Source organism: Zerene cesonia, chromosome 13 (genome assembly GCF_012273895.1).
Source record: "Zerene cesonia ecotype Mississippi chromosome 13, Zerene_cesonia_1.1, whole genome shotgun sequence".
Classification (NCBI taxonomy): Eukaryota; Metazoa; Arthropoda; class Insecta; order Lepidoptera; family Pieridae; genus Zerene; species Zerene cesonia.
Window position 1 is genome coordinate 6,995,916 of NC_052114.1, and position 20,495 is coordinate 7,016,410.

General features: G+C 32.7%; 3 protein-coding genes across 3 annotated transcripts; all 3 read right to left on the reverse strand.

The window, feature by feature from the left end:
- Nucleotides 1-1,207: 1,207 nt before the first annotated feature.
- LOC119831548 (cuticle protein 8-like) lies at nucleotides 1,208-2,223 on the reverse strand. Its single transcript, XM_038354957.1, has 4 exons — nucleotides 2,169-2,223; nucleotides 1,779-1,991; nucleotides 1,505-1,671; nucleotides 1,208-1,334 (listed from the first exon to the last, which is right to left on the reverse strand). The coding sequence occupies exons 1-4, from the start codon at nucleotides 2,178-2,180 to the stop codon at nucleotides 1,268-1,270; spliced, it is 459 nt and encodes a 152-aa protein (XP_038210885.1). The 5' UTR covers nucleotides 2,181-2,223; the 3' UTR covers nucleotides 1,208-1,267.
- A 3,706-nt stretch (nucleotides 2,224-5,929) lies between these two features.
- LOC119831311 lies at nucleotides 5,930-9,793 on the reverse strand. Its single transcript, XM_038354612.1, has 8 exons — nucleotides 9,782-9,793; nucleotides 9,158-9,469; nucleotides 8,912-9,078; nucleotides 8,367-8,767; nucleotides 6,710-6,771; nucleotides 6,435-6,638; nucleotides 6,172-6,338; nucleotides 5,930-6,094 (listed from the first exon to the last, which is right to left on the reverse strand). Exons 1-8 carry the CDS (start codon nucleotides 9,791-9,793, stop codon nucleotides 6,028-6,030), a joined length of 1,392 nt encoding a protein of 463 aa, XP_038210540.1. The 3' UTR covers nucleotides 5,930-6,027.
- Nucleotides 9,794-14,372: 4,579 nt separating this feature from the next.
- LOC119831554 (cuticle protein 19-like) lies at nucleotides 14,373-18,765 on the reverse strand. The gene is made up of 4 exons (XM_038354962.1): nucleotides 18,612-18,765; nucleotides 17,873-18,028; nucleotides 15,387-15,553; nucleotides 14,373-14,553 (listed from the first exon to the last, which is right to left on the reverse strand). The coding sequence occupies exons 1-4, from the start codon at nucleotides 18,621-18,623 to the stop codon at nucleotides 14,499-14,501; spliced, it is 390 nt and encodes a 129-aa protein (XP_038210890.1). The 5' UTR covers nucleotides 18,624-18,765; the 3' UTR covers nucleotides 14,373-14,498.
- Between the last annotated feature and the right edge of the window lie 1,730 nt (nucleotides 18,766-20,495).

Here is a 20,495-nt window from a genome sequence, read left to right on the forward strand (position 1 = left end):
GATATTGAGTTAGTTTATACACTGAGTTAGTTTTAAGTTTGCAAGAGCTTCTAGAATATTTATATTTACTAACTTCCCGCCCGCGACTTCGCCCGCCTCCGTATTGCTCTTACCATTTGAACCTCCCCTAGACTATTCAGAACGCACCATAACCATGATTATAAGAATTAGACCAGCCATTCTCGAGTTTTAAATTCATATTTTCTAAAACCCTGGTGTATACAATGAAGACGTCCTTAGATTCTTCTCTGAATCATTCTTATAGAGACTATAAGACTATACTCTTAAATCAAAATGCAACCTGAAATGTGTCATTTAATGTGTGTACAAAATTCGCGAATCCGCGATCCATAATTCTGGATGATCTGGTAGGAAGGAAGGATATTGTGGCATCGTAGCTGTCGTATAGATTTTGTTTTTTTTTGTCAATATGGGTAAAAATGCTTGCTTGAATAGAATATTAAAGGTACGGAGTAAAAATGAGTTGGGATTTTTTATTTTAATTTTAATAATTAGACAGTCATTCAGGCGGACGCCCGATTGAGTTAATTTTATTACCTACCTCGTATTATGTATACCCCACTTACTTCCACATTATTCAATTACATATAACAAAATAAAAAACTGGACTGTTTACGATGAAGTAGTTTTGTAGTTCTATATTACGTACCATTACTAATTTAAAATCTTAGTATAGACATTGTTATGACAGTGGTTTCATCGAAATTCGATAAAGATCCTTATAGTTTGTTTTTAATTGAAATAAGAGAAATAGTAAATTTTAAGCCTATTATTATATCTAAACTTATTATATCTCCACCATTCTTCAAGATTCGCTGTCAAGGTTCAGTAGTTTATACATATTTTTGAAATGAATGTTTTTTTGAAATTTTTTGCATGTTTTTACCCTTTATTGATTTAAGATTTGACCTTTATTTACCTCAAGCCAAGAATGCTAGGAATTTAGAAGACAAATTTTCCCAATATTTAGTTTCTTAAAAATATCCGTCTTAAGGGATTTTTCACTCTTTGGTCAAACAGCAATTAAAATAATACGTTCAGAATAGACATTAATTATGATAATTATATTTAAATTAAGTTATATGGATAATAAATTATAACGAGCCTTCACAAACATCATAAAGTATGATAAATAAAATGGTATTTTTTTTTTTCAAAAAATAAAATAATGGTAATTCGTTGTTATTCTTTTATTTGTGAATGTTACAAATATAATAAATAAATAACTTATTTTATTTTAACATTTTTAATAATGGTGATAGGCGGGCTGGGGGTGTAGAGAGGGACCAGAGGTATGGACGACGGCGTTGAACCTGTAATAGAAAAATTAGATCAATTTGAGTTCAAAATGTTCCATGTCCTATAATAACAAGTAATGCTTATTATAACAGGTCTTAATAAAGATTTGTTGTTCAAAATTAAAAAAACAGATTCAAGCGTTTCTTCAACCCTTTAAGCGTATATAATTTATAAAAATAGTTACCCAGAGTGATCGTCAGCGGTGTAATCAACTTGACGGACGGAGCCGTCGGGCTGCACGAGTGAGTAGGAGCCGTGCACAGCGTCGCCGTCGCGGCTCTCGTGCTGCGACTTGTGGTCCCCTGTGTGTGGGTCCGCCACCGAGTACGCGAAGTCGTATTTCGGGTGCGCCTTAAAAATTCATTTGGTTTAACCAACTGTTCTAGACATGGCATTTATGGTTCTATTTTTTTAAATAAAATAAGTAACAATTTATAAATAAATTATTAAAAACATACATATTCATCATGGCCATCATACGCTCCATAAGCTACTGGGGCAGCATAATGAGCGAGTGGTGCAGCGTAGGCCAAAGGCACAGCATAGTGGGCTGGTGCAGCGAAGTGTCCCAGACCTTCGTCATGACGCACGATGCTTTGAGAGGAAAAGGCTGGGCCATGGGCATAATACCCAGCGTTGGCTGCCGCTATCATGGCTCCAAAAGCTACGATCTGAAATTGAAGTCAAGTTTACATTATAGTGACAATGACTATAAGTCATGTAGATGCGACTGGAAATTGAACATTTTAAATTAAATTTTTAACTTTTTCCTGGTTTTTATTTAGACAATTTCTAATCACATATTATTTTTCGGGAAAATCTTGGTAAAGCGTAATATAAGCACTCACTTTGCTGAACATTTTGTTTTGTTTATGGAACGTTGGTCAGTGATTGATGTCAACTGAAATCGAACATTGCTTTTTATACATTAAACATTCAATAACAATAAGTGGGGTGCTCGATCATGCAGACCTTGCTTCGATTATTACAATAGATGAGGTCAATCTAAACCCCATTATTAAAAAAAAAAAAACACTTATATGTGTCATGGTGTAGACGTGTAATCGATACTTTTAGACATCGATTATTATAATTTGGTACAATTTGTATTGAATTTCAACCTTACTACGACTACTATTTATAGATTTTCTTAACTTTAAAGCTATTCAAATATTTGTATTCTCATTGCATGTATTGTTTGTTTTCATGTGAAACGAAAAACATTTTTCCTATCTATAAATCATAATGGTCTTCTGCAAACCCCAGTCCAATAAAAAATTGCAAAGTACATATTATTAGGGTAATGATTTCTAACCAGCATATTTCAAAGAATGTGTATCATGTGTATTATTTATTTAATTTCTTGCTAATAATTAAAAAATAATTAAGTCAATATTTCAGTTCAATGTCATTTCTAGTTATCGGAATCTTCAGAACTTTATTTCCAATCCTCGTCCTTTTTTACATCGTAGAAAATCGTATCAAAAAAGGCTTTAACATAAGCAATTAACCGTCAAAGGTAAATCTATAAATAGATCAATTTACAGGCCTATAATTGATTTCTAATTTTCGCGAAGTATATATTTGTTTAAGAAAGTGAGAAATACTTAAAGAAAAAAATCGTTCATGAGGCAAAAATACGAATCCGCTCTTTTTACAGTAAAGTGGCAACGCCTCACCTCTTAGTAATCGAATTCAAAATTCACTAAATTTTCGGTTCCATGTATCTAAGGTATCCCTCGGGATACCCCCCCCCCCCATGACTGATATTTTTCTGTTCTTTAAATATATTTCATTTGTACCCGCGTATGTACGTATCTCATAGGAATATCGGGATTAAAAGTTGCCTATATGTTATTCCAGTTGTCCAGCTATCTACGTACCAAATTTCATTGCAATCGGTTCAGTAGTTTTTGTGTGAAAGAGCAAGAAACACGCATACGCATCCTTACAAACTTTCGCATTTATAATATTAGTAGGAAGTAGGATAGTAGGATTAGTAGGACTATTATATTATTCTATAATAGTAGGATAGGATTTGCATGCAATTGAACTAAAACAAAATGTAGTCAAAAATTCTAACGTTCCATTCCATGCTAGTCAAATTCACGCCGCCGTTCAGTGACCTATCAGTTAACCAAATAGTTTCTAAAATAAGTTAGTTTGTAACCCAACGAACATGCCATTGAAAAAATAATTTAAACAATGATTGTGATCTACATCTATTTAATTGCCCAATGAAAGTGTAATTATTTGTTAATTGCAACATAACATTTAGTGTACATTTTTGTTGTGCCAGAAAGGTCACAAATACAATGTAATTTTTTACAGAGAGACGTGATGTGGATAAGTACGTTATTGCTCTCATTTATATATTTAGCTTGGTTACTTAATTTGAAGCAAGGCTGTGTGAAATACCAAATACGCATTCTGTATAAATTACAAAATTTGGAAATGAGGAATAGGTTGGTGTTGTGTATTAATGGGGTACTTTAAAATGTTTTATAGTGTCTTTATAGGCACATTTTAAAGTACAAATAATTCTGTAAGGTGTAAGCATTCATATTATATAAATACAACGGAATTCAAGTATATTTGAAATGAAAATCTTTTAACGGGATGTATTCATAATAAATATATTCAGTATGATTTGACAAACATTAATTTATGCATAATAAAAAAGTCGTCTATTTCTATTCAAGACACAAATCGTCTTTGAATAATCCATTAAAATGCTAAGAACGTAAATAAATATGGTAGTATTAAAATGCTCAGTTTAGTTTTTTCATTGTCGGCATTTGTATACTGCATTGTATTCGCTAAGAACCGTGGCAAACATGCCATTTTTTGTTGAGATTTTTTGTACGAAACCACAAATTTTATCAATAAGCCGTGATTACTTTGCGGGACCTCGTGTTATTTTCTTATTGAAGAATTATTTGTACTCGATCATATAATTATATATTGATTTCATGGTTTTTGAATGTAATACTTTGCATTCTTATGAATAAATTTAAGCAGATAATATACTAATATTGACTGACTGAACTGACTGCAGTATATTAATATAAAAAAATTGTTCAGTTATTCAAATGAAAATTTTTGCTATTTTATTCTGAAGAGTGCAAGATCTTACTACTCGATTCTGCAGATATTCATTTGTTTGATATAAATTAGTTTCAAATGAATGTTGAGGGAGAATGCCAGCGATAGGTCGCCTGTAAAAAATTGGCAGCAAGTATTTGTAATATTGTCTTTCTTACTTATGGTCTTTCTTACGTTGCGGCTGACGGAGCTGGCAATCATTTCTTTTTCTTTATATAATTTCCTTCATATACTTCTTCATATGCTATATCATCTATCAATTAGCGTTATCAGGAAGAATATGATATTAAAATGTGTGTTATTTGAGTCTTTATAAATTATAATAAAGGTGTTTATGATATCATTTTTGAAATGTTAACCGTAAACCTTAAACCAATATATCAGACTTACAACCCGAAGTCCTAATCGGATTACATGATATTCCAAACAGATATAGTTGATAAATTATAGTGTTAGTACCTGGATGACCGAGCTTTGCTCGGATTTTTTTTTTTTTATAAAATGTGTTTTTCGGAAATTATATTTAAGTATTATTATTCACCAATAGATGTCAGGAAGAGTCATAATAAATTGGGACTCAACTTACTCAAACGCCTCCTATTTGTTAAAAAAGTAAGTTTAAGTCGATAAAACACGAATAAAATACGAATATGACATTTCCTAAAAAAGATTCCTAGCTAGATCGATTTATCGTCTCCGAAACCCCCTATACACTATATTTCATGAAAATTGTTGGAGCCGATTCCGAGATTCCAATTATATATATATACAAGAATTGCTCGTTTAAATATATAAGATATGTTATATTGGGTCCGAATTTGTAGTAATTAGAAACAGAAGTTCTGCATTAGTTACGATTTATTACTTAAACATATACATAATACATAATTGAATAATTGTCAAACACGGGAGTATAATATTGTTCTATCTTAAATTAAGTAAATAATGATGTATAATGTTTACTGAAAATAAATAAAGTTTTTCATCATCATCATCATCAGCCCATATATGTTCCCATTGCTGGGCCTCCTATGAGGGTTTAGGCCATAATCCACAACGCTGGCCAAGTGAGGGTTGGCAGATGTCGCATGTCGTCGAACTTTTGATTCTTGGACATGCCGGTTTCCTCACGATGTTTTTCTTCACCGTTTTAAGCAGTGGTGATGTTATCCACAGATAAATTGAAAAATCAATTTATTTCCTGCACGCTCGCCCCGGTCTCGAACCTCGACGTATCGATTTTGAAGTCCGAGGTTCTCACAACTGAGCCACCACTTCCTTTTTTAATAAAAGTTTTTAATTTTATTTAATTTACCATTTTCTTTTCCTTTTTATGTATACCTACTTCTGAAAGGGTAATAAAAGGTGCGTATTCTTGTGAGTTGTTCTTCTGTACAGATACGTTTTGTTAGCTAAAAATTGTTTTGCTTAAAATTGTCCGTAATTATTTCAAAAAAAGCTTTTCTGTTCATACCAAGGATTGTGTAAATAATAATGACAAACGTTTTAATCATTCATACTTTATTTACAAATTTACAACTTTAACACAGCAATATTTACATTAGAATAAATAATTGGGAATCGTAAGGCAATGGTCATTGTTTAGTAATGGTGGTAGGCTGGGGCGGGGTGCACTGATGGGGCGGAGTTGTGGACAACTGCGTTGAATCTGGAAGAGACAAGAATAGTATCATTTTTAGACATTTTTACTTATATTGTCTATAATAAATATGAAGAATATATTACCCATTGTGGTCATCAGCGGTGTAGTGCACGCTGCGGACGGAGCCGTCAGGCTGCACCAGCGAGTAGGAGCCGTGCACCGCGTCGCCGTCGCGGCTCTCGTGCTGCGACTTGTGGTCCCCCGTGTGTGGGTCCGCTACCGAGTACGCGAAGTCGTATTTCGGGTGCGCCTGTTACATACAACCATTCCATGCTATATAATGAAAGAAAAAAAAACATGTCACAGAATATGATGATGAAATAGGACTGGCGTTTTCTCTACATACATAGGTGTCATGACCGTCGTAGTGTGCGACAGGAGCAGCGTATGCTACGGGAGCGTATGCCAAAGGTGCAGCATGAGCCAATGGGGCGGCATGGGCCAGAGGAGCACCATAGTGTCCACCGTGGTGAACAATGCTTTGGGAGGATACGGCGTGGCCGTGTCCATAAGCGTTGGCCGCAGCCAAGAAGGCGCCGAAAGCTACGATCTGAAAATCAAAGTATATCAATACATATTCTTTTATAAGAATGTTTGTGTTTTTATTAGAAAAGCACTCACTTTGCTGAACATTTTGTGTGTTGTATAAAACAAATCAGAGTTGATTGATGTCAACGGTCCAGCTCAATGGTTTTATAGAACATGGTCGCGAAATTGTTTTGAGGTGGGGCAAAGAAATGCGTGCACGCACCTTGACTCTAACGTTGACCACACAAGGTCACGATACAAATATGAAATGGTTATTCGTTGGCTGCACGGAAACAATGCCTTGTATGCTGGTTATTTCATTGGCATTTTAGGAGTTATAACCGTAATGGATACTTCCTAATTGATTATGAGTTACCCGCGTCGAAATTGATAGTAATTTGTTTTATTGAGGTCTTTTGTAGTGCAAGTCATGTCATATTGAATAGAACAATAATAATAAATTTTATTAGGAAAAAAGATTATGTTATGATAATAATAATTATATTAATTGATTCGATGACAAAATGAGATAAAACTTTTATAATGATTCACAACGTGAAATCTATATTCCTCTTAAATATTTAATTCATTAGATTATGTATTTCAGGACTTTAAAACGTTTATTGTATATTTATGACTTACTTTGAATGCTTGCGAAAGGCAATTTAACAACATTATTTTTTATTTTTTTATTTATTTATTTATTTATTTATCCTATTGTAATAAACGGCTTATTGTAATAAATACTACCTGCTTTGAATTCAAGATTTTTCGCGTATGTTGAAAAACATTTTTACATGCTTTTAGAAGCTTTATCTGTACGAATGTATGTAACCGAGATTTTTAGATTCGATTTTGAACCACTATAAACGTACAGATTTTATTTTAACTTTGTACACTAAAATTTTTAGTTTTATAGCATTGAAATACTTTAGAAGAAGAAAGATGTACACTGAAGGATCGTAAAATTGCAATAATTTCATAAGTTCATTTCATAATCTGATTAGTATCACCAGGATTAAATAAATTCCTTACGTATGAAAAGTATACATAGAACACTCGTATATAAGAGAAACTGGATCATTTAATTGATTCTATAATTAGAGCGTATTTTTGAAAGCAAATTTTTAAGCGAAATATTCATAACTTGTAATTTATTTTATTATTTAAAAAGTTAATAAGTTCTGTATTTCGACATGTTTCTTTTCCTATTTTTCCTTCTTTTTGTTTCATACAAACATAAATATAGCCAAATCTATGCCACTATTCTAACCAAAATAGTGAATATCTGTTATCTTATCGTTTTTATTTAAATCCAAAAAAAAAGTGTACCGACATTACAAAGAGATAGTTTTTTGTGTTTTTGACGATTTGAGCAATAAGTTTAAAATCTATTGAATCGATTTTTAAAACTTTTTACCAACAGATAGCCACTTTGTTTTGATAATGTCTCAGATCGTTCCGATCGGAGCCGGAACGAAAATGGAATATAATTTGTTAATGCGAAGCATGAAGAGTTACTTATATTTAGTTTCCCTAGAGTAATTATACGTCTACAACGTAACGATTAACATTATGCAAAAAATAACAGTACACTTGTAAACATGCGTAAATATTTATTAGGAAGTTATAGTATCAATTCAATTAATTAATGTTGATTTATTACAATTAACATTTTGTTTTATAAAATATTGTTCCATTAGACTAGACAATAATATTTGTGACACAGAATTTGTCAATAACGTGGCTTAACAAGATTTTTGTCGTCCATTCAGGGATGGAATGAGGATGTACGTCAAAGGAGAAACTGCACTCTTTGCACCCGCTATCCTTTTAGATTGAAGGCAATTTATAAAATCGCTATATGATACTACAACATTTGGCTCTGGATCTGTAGATGTTGATGCTTCTGTGCTAGGAGCAGTTACTTCTTCGGTTGATTTTTCATCACTCTTTGTTTCATTATTATCTACAGCTTCCGTAACTTCTTCTAACGGCTCAGTTGTTTTGCCTTCGTCTCTCGGTGCTTCTACTAATTGTTCTTTGTTTGGTTCCTTGCAAGGTGTCCCATTAATTTCAGCTGGTTCCACTGCTACGTCCTTATTAATAATTTCGGGTTCAGGTGATACCGTTTTTACAACGGCGTTAAATCTAAATGAATAATTCCATAATTATTTTAATAAAATTGACATGATTTCATATGCATTTATAATTATAAAAACATTTTTGGCGAAGCCGAAAGAAAAAATGATTTCAAATATAAAATAATAGACAAACAATGAAGGTGATATTTACCCTTTCAAGTCATCAGCTGTGTAAACGACATCTCGTCTGTAACCATCAGGTTGAATAAAAGAGTACTGTCCTTGAACTACTGAGCCATCGCTTTGTTCACTTTGTGTCTTCTTATCACCCGTGCCATCATCGTAAACTGCATACGAATATTGGTAACCAAATGTATCCTGTGAATTATGCACTTATTATAGTTTGATAGTGCAAATAGTGTATGTTCAAGCCACATTGTTAAAGCTGTATACTTACATCCTTATTGGCTAATACGACAGGCACATTAGCGACCGGTGGCTTGTAAGCAACAATTTGAGCATTAGCCGTGGAACCTATTGGCGCCAACGCGGGGATCGGCGCGTTGATGACGCAAGGGTTTAGGGTATTTTGTAACGAAACTACCGAATCAATAGGAGCTGCAGATATTTGGGCTACTTGAGGCGCACCATAATTGATGTATTCTAAAGGTACAATTTCAGAGCCGCCACGAACAAAGACATTTGAGTATGTAGCGCATAAACACCCATCAAAAAGGCAAAGGACTGAGAGCAAGCTCACAAATGCAATCTGAAACAAATAGGAAAATAATATATGAAAATGTGTTGTGGGAGGCGAGTACACTTTGGCTCGAATTGGGCCACCACAACCGCACAGAAGATCGGAATGAAATAGTAGGATAAGAATGTTACTGTATTTCGTACGGTGAGAGGGGAAGCCGTATCCTTTTCCTCACTATATCTTATCCATATTTTAACCGTCGTCAATCCCAACTTGTTATCGTAACTCTTAAAAGCGAGCAAGGTATTGGCCATTACTACATAAAATAAATGCATGAAAAATATGTAAAAGCCATTAAAAGTCAGAAAAGTGTCAACTTACTCTAGGAGTCATCTTTCTTGCTGATAGATGGAAGACAACTGATTTTTTTCAGCAGATCCGTCGTCTTATAAGACATGCTTTGTTCGTCCTAAAATATTCTGTTCTGTAACACCGAAACAAACCATCAATGTCGCTGAAAACATGAATAGCGGTATACAATTAATATGTAAATTAGTATTCAGTGGCAGCTCCGTTTCCTTCTCCTGTATTCAGTGCACGAGTTTTACAAAACTCTTTTAAATGCCGTGACAATTGCTTTTGTTTCAGAGCCCAGTTTATTTAAAGCAACATTCGAGGAATTATTTAACATCCTACGCATTCATCCAAGTACACGGAACCTTTGGTGTTATTATGCAAATCGCCAATAAATGCGTGAGACAATATTTGTGCGTGAGCGCGTTTACTGCATAATGCGTATTTAAATTTACTACAAAGAAATCACATAACATAATACTGTTTGGTAACCTTAATGTATTGTTATTTATAATTTGAAATTCCACAAACAATTGTTGTTATAAATTGCAAATGAAGTATATTTATATTAGCATGCTTGTAGAGTTAAAAAATATGGTTTTATATGAATTTGTACTGCTTGATTTGGTTATTCATAAAATATTATTATAAAGTAGTCATGTTTACTGACACATTTCAAAATTACCTTTTAGTTTTTTTTTTTTAAAGTATACTTTTAAATAGAAATTATAATACTACTATATATTCTGACAAATTCGAAACTTAAACATTGTCCTGCGAAACGTTTATATATTACCGTCCACTGTATTGTGATCATAAAAAAGTTTTGATTTCATCATCATCAGTCATCTATTAATATGAATAGAATATCCGATGTTATAATGGGCACGTTTATAAACAGATTGTACGATCATATAAATAGTCGTACTATATCAAAACAACTTTTTATTTTACAATTTAAATGTTACCAAAATCGGTTAAGTCATTCCAAAAATTATTTAGTTGAAACGGAAAGGACACAGAAGAAAGATTAAAAAGGTTGTTTGTAGCTTCGTCTCATGTAAATTAAGCACTTAAGAAAATATTATGATTTTAGAAGTACTGACAAAAGCTTTTGTTTTATTTGTGTAGGTATGTTACGCTCAAATACGGAAATCTCTTATTGACCGAAAAATTTGCTTTTTATTCGCTCAGTGAGAGATTTTCGGTCTTTGAGTGTAACATATGATAACAAGTTAATTGAATTAAAACTTTTAGAAACTCCTACCCCATTTTGCGTCGGCGGCCATAATGTTGGATTTGAAGTTGAGCATAGTTTTATCTTCATATTTTCACACAAACACATACACACACACACATACGCGAACATATACACACGCGCGCACACAGACATACGTCAATCTTATACATTTACTCGTTTATGCGATGGGAATTAAAAATGAGTCGCAAAATGTGTTGCTCAGTGGAAGTCAAGAGTCCTATTATATTTTACAGAGGATATTTCTGTGTGCCTCTTAAAAATATTTCATGGATTGGTCATTCAAAGCTTATAATAGTTGTAATATATAATATTTTTGCTCCGGCCTTTCCTTCTGATCAGAAGAGACTGCACAACACAACCACTCGCTTAACAAAGGCATTTTAGGTGTATTTTATGTGGTAAAGTTAAAATTCCCGGCAATTAATTCAACACACAAAAACAGAGATTCTTTACACTAAGAAACGTATTAAATTATTGAAATAAATTTTCCTCGTTATTATTACGTTACTCCTCAAATAGTATTCTTTCATCTACAACGTATGAAAGACAAAGCACATGAAAAAATATTTGCTTTAAGGTTTTACAAGGCAGTAATATTGAGAACAGAAATTATAAAAACTGTATATTTATTGAACATTAACCACAAAACATAAATTATAGGTATCAGTCTATTCATTAAATTATTTAATCTGCCATAAAAATATGTTTGTATTCTACTTTTAAGAGATAGCTCTGTTTAATTTGTGCATGCTATGTCAACCTTTAATAATTTGTTACTTTTTCGCAGGAACATTTGTTGTATAATATTTATGTTTAAGAATCTTTGTAAACAAAACATGTTGGCAAATAAATGAACGTTTGTTTCTGAATGTGAATTTATTTAAAAAAAATATTGCTTAGTCTTCTCTACGTCTTCTGTCTATAATGGCATCACGAAGAAACAACCTCTAACGTTTCAAAGGCGTGATATCGATGTGACATCTTCGATAGAATAAAATGGATAATAAAGAAAAATCTTATTTTATTTATGTTATAAATATCATATTTAATTATTGGTATCCATAAATATTTTAAATATAGACAACAAAATTACACGTCGCGTAATTTTGAATATTATTATTTCAACAGGCGTAGTAATTTTTCAATCTTCACAATAACAGTTTTGAAATTAGTGGCGATTTTTTCATATTTTTATGCCTAAAATAATTACATTTATTTCTAGTACAAGGTATTAGTAAAGGGTCAAGTCACCTGTATTTGAATTAACGTTCTATCAGTATGAAAACATTTTACAAAACGATTTATGTTTGAGTTCATAAGAAACAAGTTATTCTGTATGGCATATTAAAGTTGAAAATTCAAAAAATTAGTAGTTTATCAATTCAATTGTATTTTATTTTTGGCTTTATTTTAATAATTTACTGATTTATCAGTAATATCTACTAGGTGAATCGATTTTGACAAATCCTTTTTTACATGAAAGCTGGTGAAGAATTATTAATTTCTGTATAGTATCTCGTCTTGTGGCGGTATTATTAGATGCTCCCGTGAACACTCATGGCGAAGCCTAGGACGACTGAGTGAGGAACCTGTGGACTATTCTAGCGTTGTCCAGAAGGAATGCCCTCTGTTTCCCCATCGTAATGATTTGGCCGGTCACCAAATTTATTAAATTCATTACTATTTATTGCAGAATTGGCCTAAGATTTAAGTTTCGACTGTCATTCATCAGCTCATCGCTTGATATTATATTAACCAAATAATTTTTTTTTAATTTTTATGGCAACCGTATATGGATGGATATATTTCTGAAAATTTTTTTCATTATTTAAGGATCCCTAAGATCCCATCTATGATCAAACATTACTCACTTGTGTGGTACTGCCATACATAATATTTATTAGAAGGAATTAAATTATCTATTCTTTCATAGTATTACTTTAATAAATAATCAAGTCTGTTAATTTACATCCATAATAATATTAAAAACCTCAGTCTGTCAATTTTTTCTTTGACTTTGCGGAAGACCGGTGGGCGCATTTAAAGCTAGTATTCAAATAATTTCGAAAGATTTAACATTATGCTTCATTTTGTACAATACATGACTTCGGATACTATTCACATCACCAGTTTCATCACCGATAAAGTAAATCAATGTCATTTCAAATTTGCCAAATGATTTGCTTGGTAATATGAGTCAATACTCGCGGGCTGATTCATATTGATAACCAGATATTTCTCTTGCCATTTTATATAACACCGTAATTTTTTCCGTGAAATAGGCGATCATGTGTGTGAGAATTAATGAAGCTTCTAAAGTCGGTTTTCCGTGTGATTAGTATACTTTTATCATACAGAATACACGCTGGTGTATAATGTATACACAGAACACATACCGTTATGTATGGTTATGAGAATATATGATTTAATTTTGTTAATTACTGCTACATTCTCCTATGATTTCGCAACCATGTAAGAACAGTGATGAACAGTGGTATCAGAATATAATTTGAACATACATAACATGTTGTATTGTGTATACATAGAAATTATTAACAATCAGCATTTGGTCAGCGTGGTGCATAATGGCCGCAACTCTGGCCTGTGTCCTTGCAAAGGAAACTGCAGGGGCCAGTGATGATGATGATAATGATATATCGTACAGCGAATACGACAATTATTCATTTGAATAAATAACTTTTCGGAACACAAATCAGTTGCAAATTATTTTATGAAATATTTTCGCTCCATTAACCAGGTTAATCTATAATAAATCCATAATTTAAGTTATGAGAAATATAGTATTTTCTTGTGTTTGGTTTTACGCGAATATTATACATTTAGAAATTAAAAACTTTTCAACGGATTTTAAACGCGATTTATTCATTATATTATTAACCCGACGTTTCGAACACTTTACAGCGAGCGTGGTCACGGGGAGACTCTCAGTCTCGCGTTTAAAATCCGTTGAAAAGTTTTTAATTTCTATATGAGAAATATGTAAAATACGCCAATCATTAATGATATTGTATCGACAAATATTTCATTATTTCATTGTTATAAATTGCTTATATAATTAGATAAGGTAAGAAATAATAATTAATTGCTACTATATAAAAAATAATAAATCGATATTATTGCAATCGGTTATATCAATGGATCTATGTGACAGACGGCCCCATTATGTATGGCTTATTTATAAATAAACATATAAGGTCGGGAGGATTTCCAAATGATTCAGATTATTATTTAATATTTTTCTCTAAAAATCATGAAATTAGGGCAGTGGTTTTATATGATTTGTCTGGAGTTCTCAATAATAAATTTTGGGGATAAATAGTTAAAATAAAGTCAAACTAAGTTTTGTAAAGTTTATTCGCCGCAGTCTTAAAACATAAAGTTCGTTGTCAACTAAAGACTATCTAAAGTATAAGGTACACGTAATATCACATAGGAGCTCTGCCTTCCGGCCAACATACCACCTTAGTGGTGGTACTCAGGGTGAACGGGTGCGGTGTTGTGAACTATCGCGTTGAAGCTGCAATAGAATAATAAATAAATTAATAGTCAATAATCAATAACCATCACTTACATTATCACGGTCTATTTGGTGATTCGGTGACCGCAACAAGTAATTACTACATTGTGTTTAGTAATGTTGAATATGTAAATTTGAAGTGAATTAAACGGATTATGCGACATTCGATTTATTGGAAATATGATTTAATTTATGATGAAATTGCGGTTCATTGGGCAAACTAGTTTCAGTCTGAAGTATTGAATTCCATTCGTATGCATATTGTTTTTAGTCATGATGCAACAGAACTGACTATTTGAGGATTTATTTAGGTAGCGCAGGTAGGTAGGTAAAACTTACTATACTCTATGATTTGCCACTTTCTCGTACAGACACACCCACATAACGGGGGAATTATGATCTACACATTTTAAGTAATATGATAGTCATATATGATGTCCATACAATCCTCCGTTACGCGCTGTTGTCAGGCCGTCACAGTCTCTTTATCAAAGCATATAATAAAGTCATTTTCCGGCGACACACAGATGCTTACTAGACCGATATGATAATTTGCTAACATATGACTTTATCGTAGCCGTTATAATCCTCATAATTATTCATTGTTATCTATAGAACATTACTTTTTGAAAATTGCTTTAAAAATGTACTAATTAGTATCAATAAATTAAGCTCACAAAAATATATAAGCATGGTTTGTTTTGAACACAATTTGTATTATTAGTCTATGTGTACGAATTATAATGCGATAAATTTTGTCTTTTATTACTGTGATTAATCGTTGATTGTTTAAACCGGGTGTTGAAATGCTTTGCTGGGAAGTTAAGCCTTACCCGTTGTGGTCATCAGCGGTGTAGGTGACCTTGCGGAAGGAGCCATCAGGTTGCAGGAGGGAGTATTCACCATGAACGACGTCACCGTCGCGCGCCTCGTGCTGGGTCTTGTGGTCGCCGGTGTGAGGGTCCGACACGGAGTATGAATAGTCGTATTTAGGATGGGCCTGGGGAAAATAAAAGGTAAAGTTTATTTATGGGAAATCAGTTATGGAACAATAAGAGGATAGTATCGTATACGTCTAATATAAATGTAATTATAAAACCAGATAGGGGATCGTGTGTCATTCATAATTATCATGATTAATTCGTTGACGTTATCACATATTTGTAGTAAAATGTTTTTTTAACAGTTACATTTCGTAAGTTTCTACTCAGCTTAACTAAATGTCTAGTTTTAATATAATAAGTTTTGCTATATGAAGCTAGAATGGTGAATTTAGATAATATATATAAGATAATGTAGATAATCATAAATTAAAATGAATACATATAACTCTTCAATAAACAAGAAGAATGAAATGCGTTTAGATGTGTAGAAAAAAAATCTAATTGAAAAGACATCAACGCGTCAAGCGTTCGTGTGCATAATTAAACAAGTTTGATTAAAAGAGTTTCACTTTTAAAAATAATTTTATATACGGACAAAAGCTATACTACTATTGGGCTGTATACTGAAAATTGTAACTCTATACATAAAGTATAAAATCCTTTACGAACTATTATGTTATATTTTAAAAAAAGTCCCACGCCAAAACACGTTGTTGAAATTGTACATAGCAGCAATCAAAACATCCTCCATTAAAAGTGTCGCCTTTACGCAACTGTATTTGGGTCGGCAGCGGCCGCTAACAATCCATATCTGTTATTAAAACGAGCGTGCGCAAAACTGTTTATGCAAACAACGCTCGATTTCATCCACATCATTCTAGTCATTATCCCTCGACCATTTCACAATGTCCTGGGAAAACGAGATCAGTTATTGGAGCTTAAATCACGACTAGGATTCAGTCATTACATAACGACTGTTTAGATCAAATTATTACTCACGGCGGTCTATTTATGACAACGTAAAGCGTTGCTATCTCATACTTATTCGAACGATTTCATTTCCTTTTGTTTTGTAACTAGGTGTTATCTAATTTTATATTATCAAGTTATTGTTAACAAACATTATAATATGTATATACAATCTCGCTTGGGTGATATAACGTTTTATTAAAATAGCTGCTTAATAAAAAATTTTAATTAAGTAGTTTATTTTTATACAATGTTGTTTTGATTATTTTTTTATAGTTTGCATAGTTAGGTACTCGATGTTTTTTTTCTTGTACAGAGTTTATTGTTTTTTTCTGCTTCTATGTGTATTGGACTTTTTGTAGTGTTTTATATTCTATTGCGCATAATTATAATTCATTTGCATTAATATTCCTACCCTCATTTATTTATTAAATGCATTAAAATAAATTATTTTATTCAATCAACTTGTATGTTACATACATAGACTGTTAATTATATGCCCTAATAGTATGCAACAGCCAAATCGCGTGTCTATATTACGAGGGAGAATAAATTAATATTTAGCGAGTTTAGCGAAAACTTCATGATGTAATATTGGTAAAAGTAAAGCTGGATTGTTCGCAGATATTTGCCCCGGAAGCGATACGTTAATCGGGTAACAACACGTTCAGATTACGTAACTATCAATTAGTAACTTACTATTGTATTACGCCATCCTCTTTTTATACTGGTAACTATAAGCACAGTTTTATTAAGAGCAGTTTAATGTTATGTTAAGAGAAATTGTTATGTGAATGAAATAAATAGATTAACAGTAAGTGAAATGAAAATTTTATAGCCATCGACCACATTTGTTGCTAACAATAAGTATATTTTTTACATAATACGTAGCAGCAGAGCTTCCACGAAAATCTCGAAGGGTTCTCGCATATAGAAGAACACTAATCCTTTGTTTATTTTTAATGATAGTGATTATCTTTTGAAATCTGTACTCTTCTTGCGAAACATGGCCTTGACCATGTTAGTATCTGGGCCTGCGCAGATTGTGCAATTTATTGTCTTAATGCATGTTCTCATTACGCGAGCGTCCCTCTGTGGTCATTATCCGCTGTTTATATCGTTACACCGAAACTAAATTGTGGGTCGAGTTCATTTATGTTTGCTCGTTGTGAAATGCATTGTGCGGTGTGCTATTATAATATGCAATTACATTTATTGTCTCTTTGTTGGCAGTTTATATGGTAGTTTATGTTTTGTTTTTGTTATCCACTCTATCACTCTCTGATTGCATTTAAGATTTATGCCTTCTATTAACATTGTCAGCGTTTGTATTATTTTTTATTTGTATGTGAAATATAGGTCTTGCAAAAAGTTTAAAGAAATGCGTTTTCATCGAGCAAAAAATTAATAGCATTACAATTTATGTGAGTTTCACCAAGCGATAGAAGCACATAGAATGTTCTTACATGATAGTCCACGTGTTGATCATGGGCTTCATAGGCCGCGACTTGTGCGATTGGTGCGTACGCGACAGCCTCGTGGCCGTAGCTCTCGCCGGCATAGCCGTGCCCCGCCAGCAGCCCGGCGGCTGCAACTGCTACCACGGAGAGGATAACTGCGCCCTGTGAACATACAATGTAGAATTGAATGATTGAGAATTTAGTGCTAAGGATAGGGCCTTAAAGAAACCAGCGCTGATATTGTACTTCTATGGCGAAATTGATATGCCCTATTTACTGGTTGAAGTTTAGACGTTGTCGTTCTGTAAGGCTTTTTATAAATTGGGTAAACCTAAAGCTAAGATTTGTACTGCAATGTAAACAAAGTTTAATTATTAAAAATTATAATATAAAAATCTAAAAATGTGCAATCATAATGAAAAAAGAGGATAGTTTTTAAACATTTTGAAGAAAAAGTGCGTAGTAATATAGCTAAGTATACGGAAAAGTTGCGATTAAATATTTTTTCTACATAAGATTTAAATAATTATAGTACAAGATTGTTGCAGCAATAAAGTAGGTATTGCAGGACCCAGCGTTGTGCATTGCTCTATATTTTCAAGTTCTATTTAGTAATCCTAGCTGGTACTACCGTCAGGCGTGAACAGACTTCTCGGAAAATGAAATCTCAACGCTCCATATATTTCTCTGACGATTGTTATCTATCCTTTCACTTGCAACGGGATAGGACACGGATTGCACTTACTTTGGCGAACATTGCGTTTGAATAAGGTTTGCTTCGTTGGAACGATCACACACGACTGATACCAAGGAGGTACACCACCGACTTTTATATTGGTTTAACCACCAAGATGCGGCGCCGTACGCTGCGTCTACGCAAGAATATAGCGGTTTGATAATAATATGGCAATTACGTAAAATTATGTAGAACAGAATGCAGTTCAAGGGGAATAATCATGTGTAGACAAGATAGAAAAATGGAACAGTTTCGTTAATGAATGATTTCTCGAGCCTGGTAAGTTATGAAAGCTCGTGTTGATTATAGACGTCGGAGCCATCGAATGACTCTTCGGTATCACTAGGTCCCGCTAAAACGAAAATAATAATCAACATAATCTTAATGCGAAGATTACTTTCATTATCTATTTTAAAAAATATTTTATGGAAGCAAAAAATTTGGTTCAGTATTTGTTAGACGACGTTTTTTTCACTTGTGATGTATGTGCATAGAATTGAGCTTAATTTTGACATAAATCTGTGATGTATTAAGATGTCATAAATACGTCAATGTTATTAATGTAAACTCTTACGTGTATTTATTTTCTTACGTTATAATTTATTGGGCATATTTTATAAAGTTTCTGTTACGCTTTCTCCACTAAAAAACCTTACATACATTTACATAACTTTCAAATAATATATACAATAATACTTGCATTATCTCACAAACAGCGTTTAAAACATCCTTAATAGGGAAATAAATCACGAAAGATCTCCATCACGTCGTATGCTTGTTTTCTCTAGTCCGACTTTTGTTTTACGTGACCAATATGAAACGATTCGTATCTTAACAAGGTACTGTTGATATTTCGTTAAGAAATGAGACTGAATTGCTTTCTCATTAAAATGTACAACAAAATCCTACATCTTAACAAACAGGCTTTCATCCATTCTATGAAGAAGAAAAACATTCCTAAAAAAATTTCTTTCCACCTTTTTTTACTTTCCATCCTTGACTAAGCAACTACTAATATAATTAATATATGCATATTGCAAATTGGTTTATTGGCCTTTTTTTATGCAAGTGTAGCGCAAGCGAAGTCGTAGGTGTAGATTTTTAATAGGTCAAAAGTAATTTGGCTTTGAATTACGAATAGTTTAGCAGAGTAACCATTGAACTAAAATCCAACTGTAAAACCTTAAAAAACATGTTCATAGCATTGCTACTAATATGGACCAACATAATAAATATACTAATAATTGATTATTGAGACAAACTAACAGACGAATTCGAAAGGCATGAAAAGTACTCAGTAACAATACCTAAATGTGGAACAACGAAATGTGATACACTTGCTCGAAAATAGGCAAGTCTAGTCTAGATCGTATTACATTACTATTGCACATGTTCAGTGATACGTGGTGTGCTGAAATTTAAGACAAAAAAATTATTGATCAGTCGACTGATTGTGTGTGAATATGTGAATATAAACGTATCTGATAACCTTGGATATTGTAATTAATATTCGTAGGTATCCTAGAAACAATTTAAAATTATTATGAAAGCCAGTCAGTGTAAAATAGTCGGTTGACTTTTTAAATTTATCCGATACGAATCTCTTTACAATTATATATTGTATTATCACTTGTACTTCTTTATACTTGGGTTCTATCAGGAATCAAATATGTGGGTGTGACGGTACGGTTACGAATTCAAAAAAGAATATTGAAACAACAAATATCGATTTACTTTTCATCACAGTAAATAATGAAAACTGATCTTAAAGGTTACGTCTCCGGAAATACCCGATCTGATTTTAAATCTCATTGAATGCATCAGATAGTATGTACGAAATGTGTGTAGCTGATTTGAATTTTATCATCGATCACAGCCGTGTATGTCGTTTAG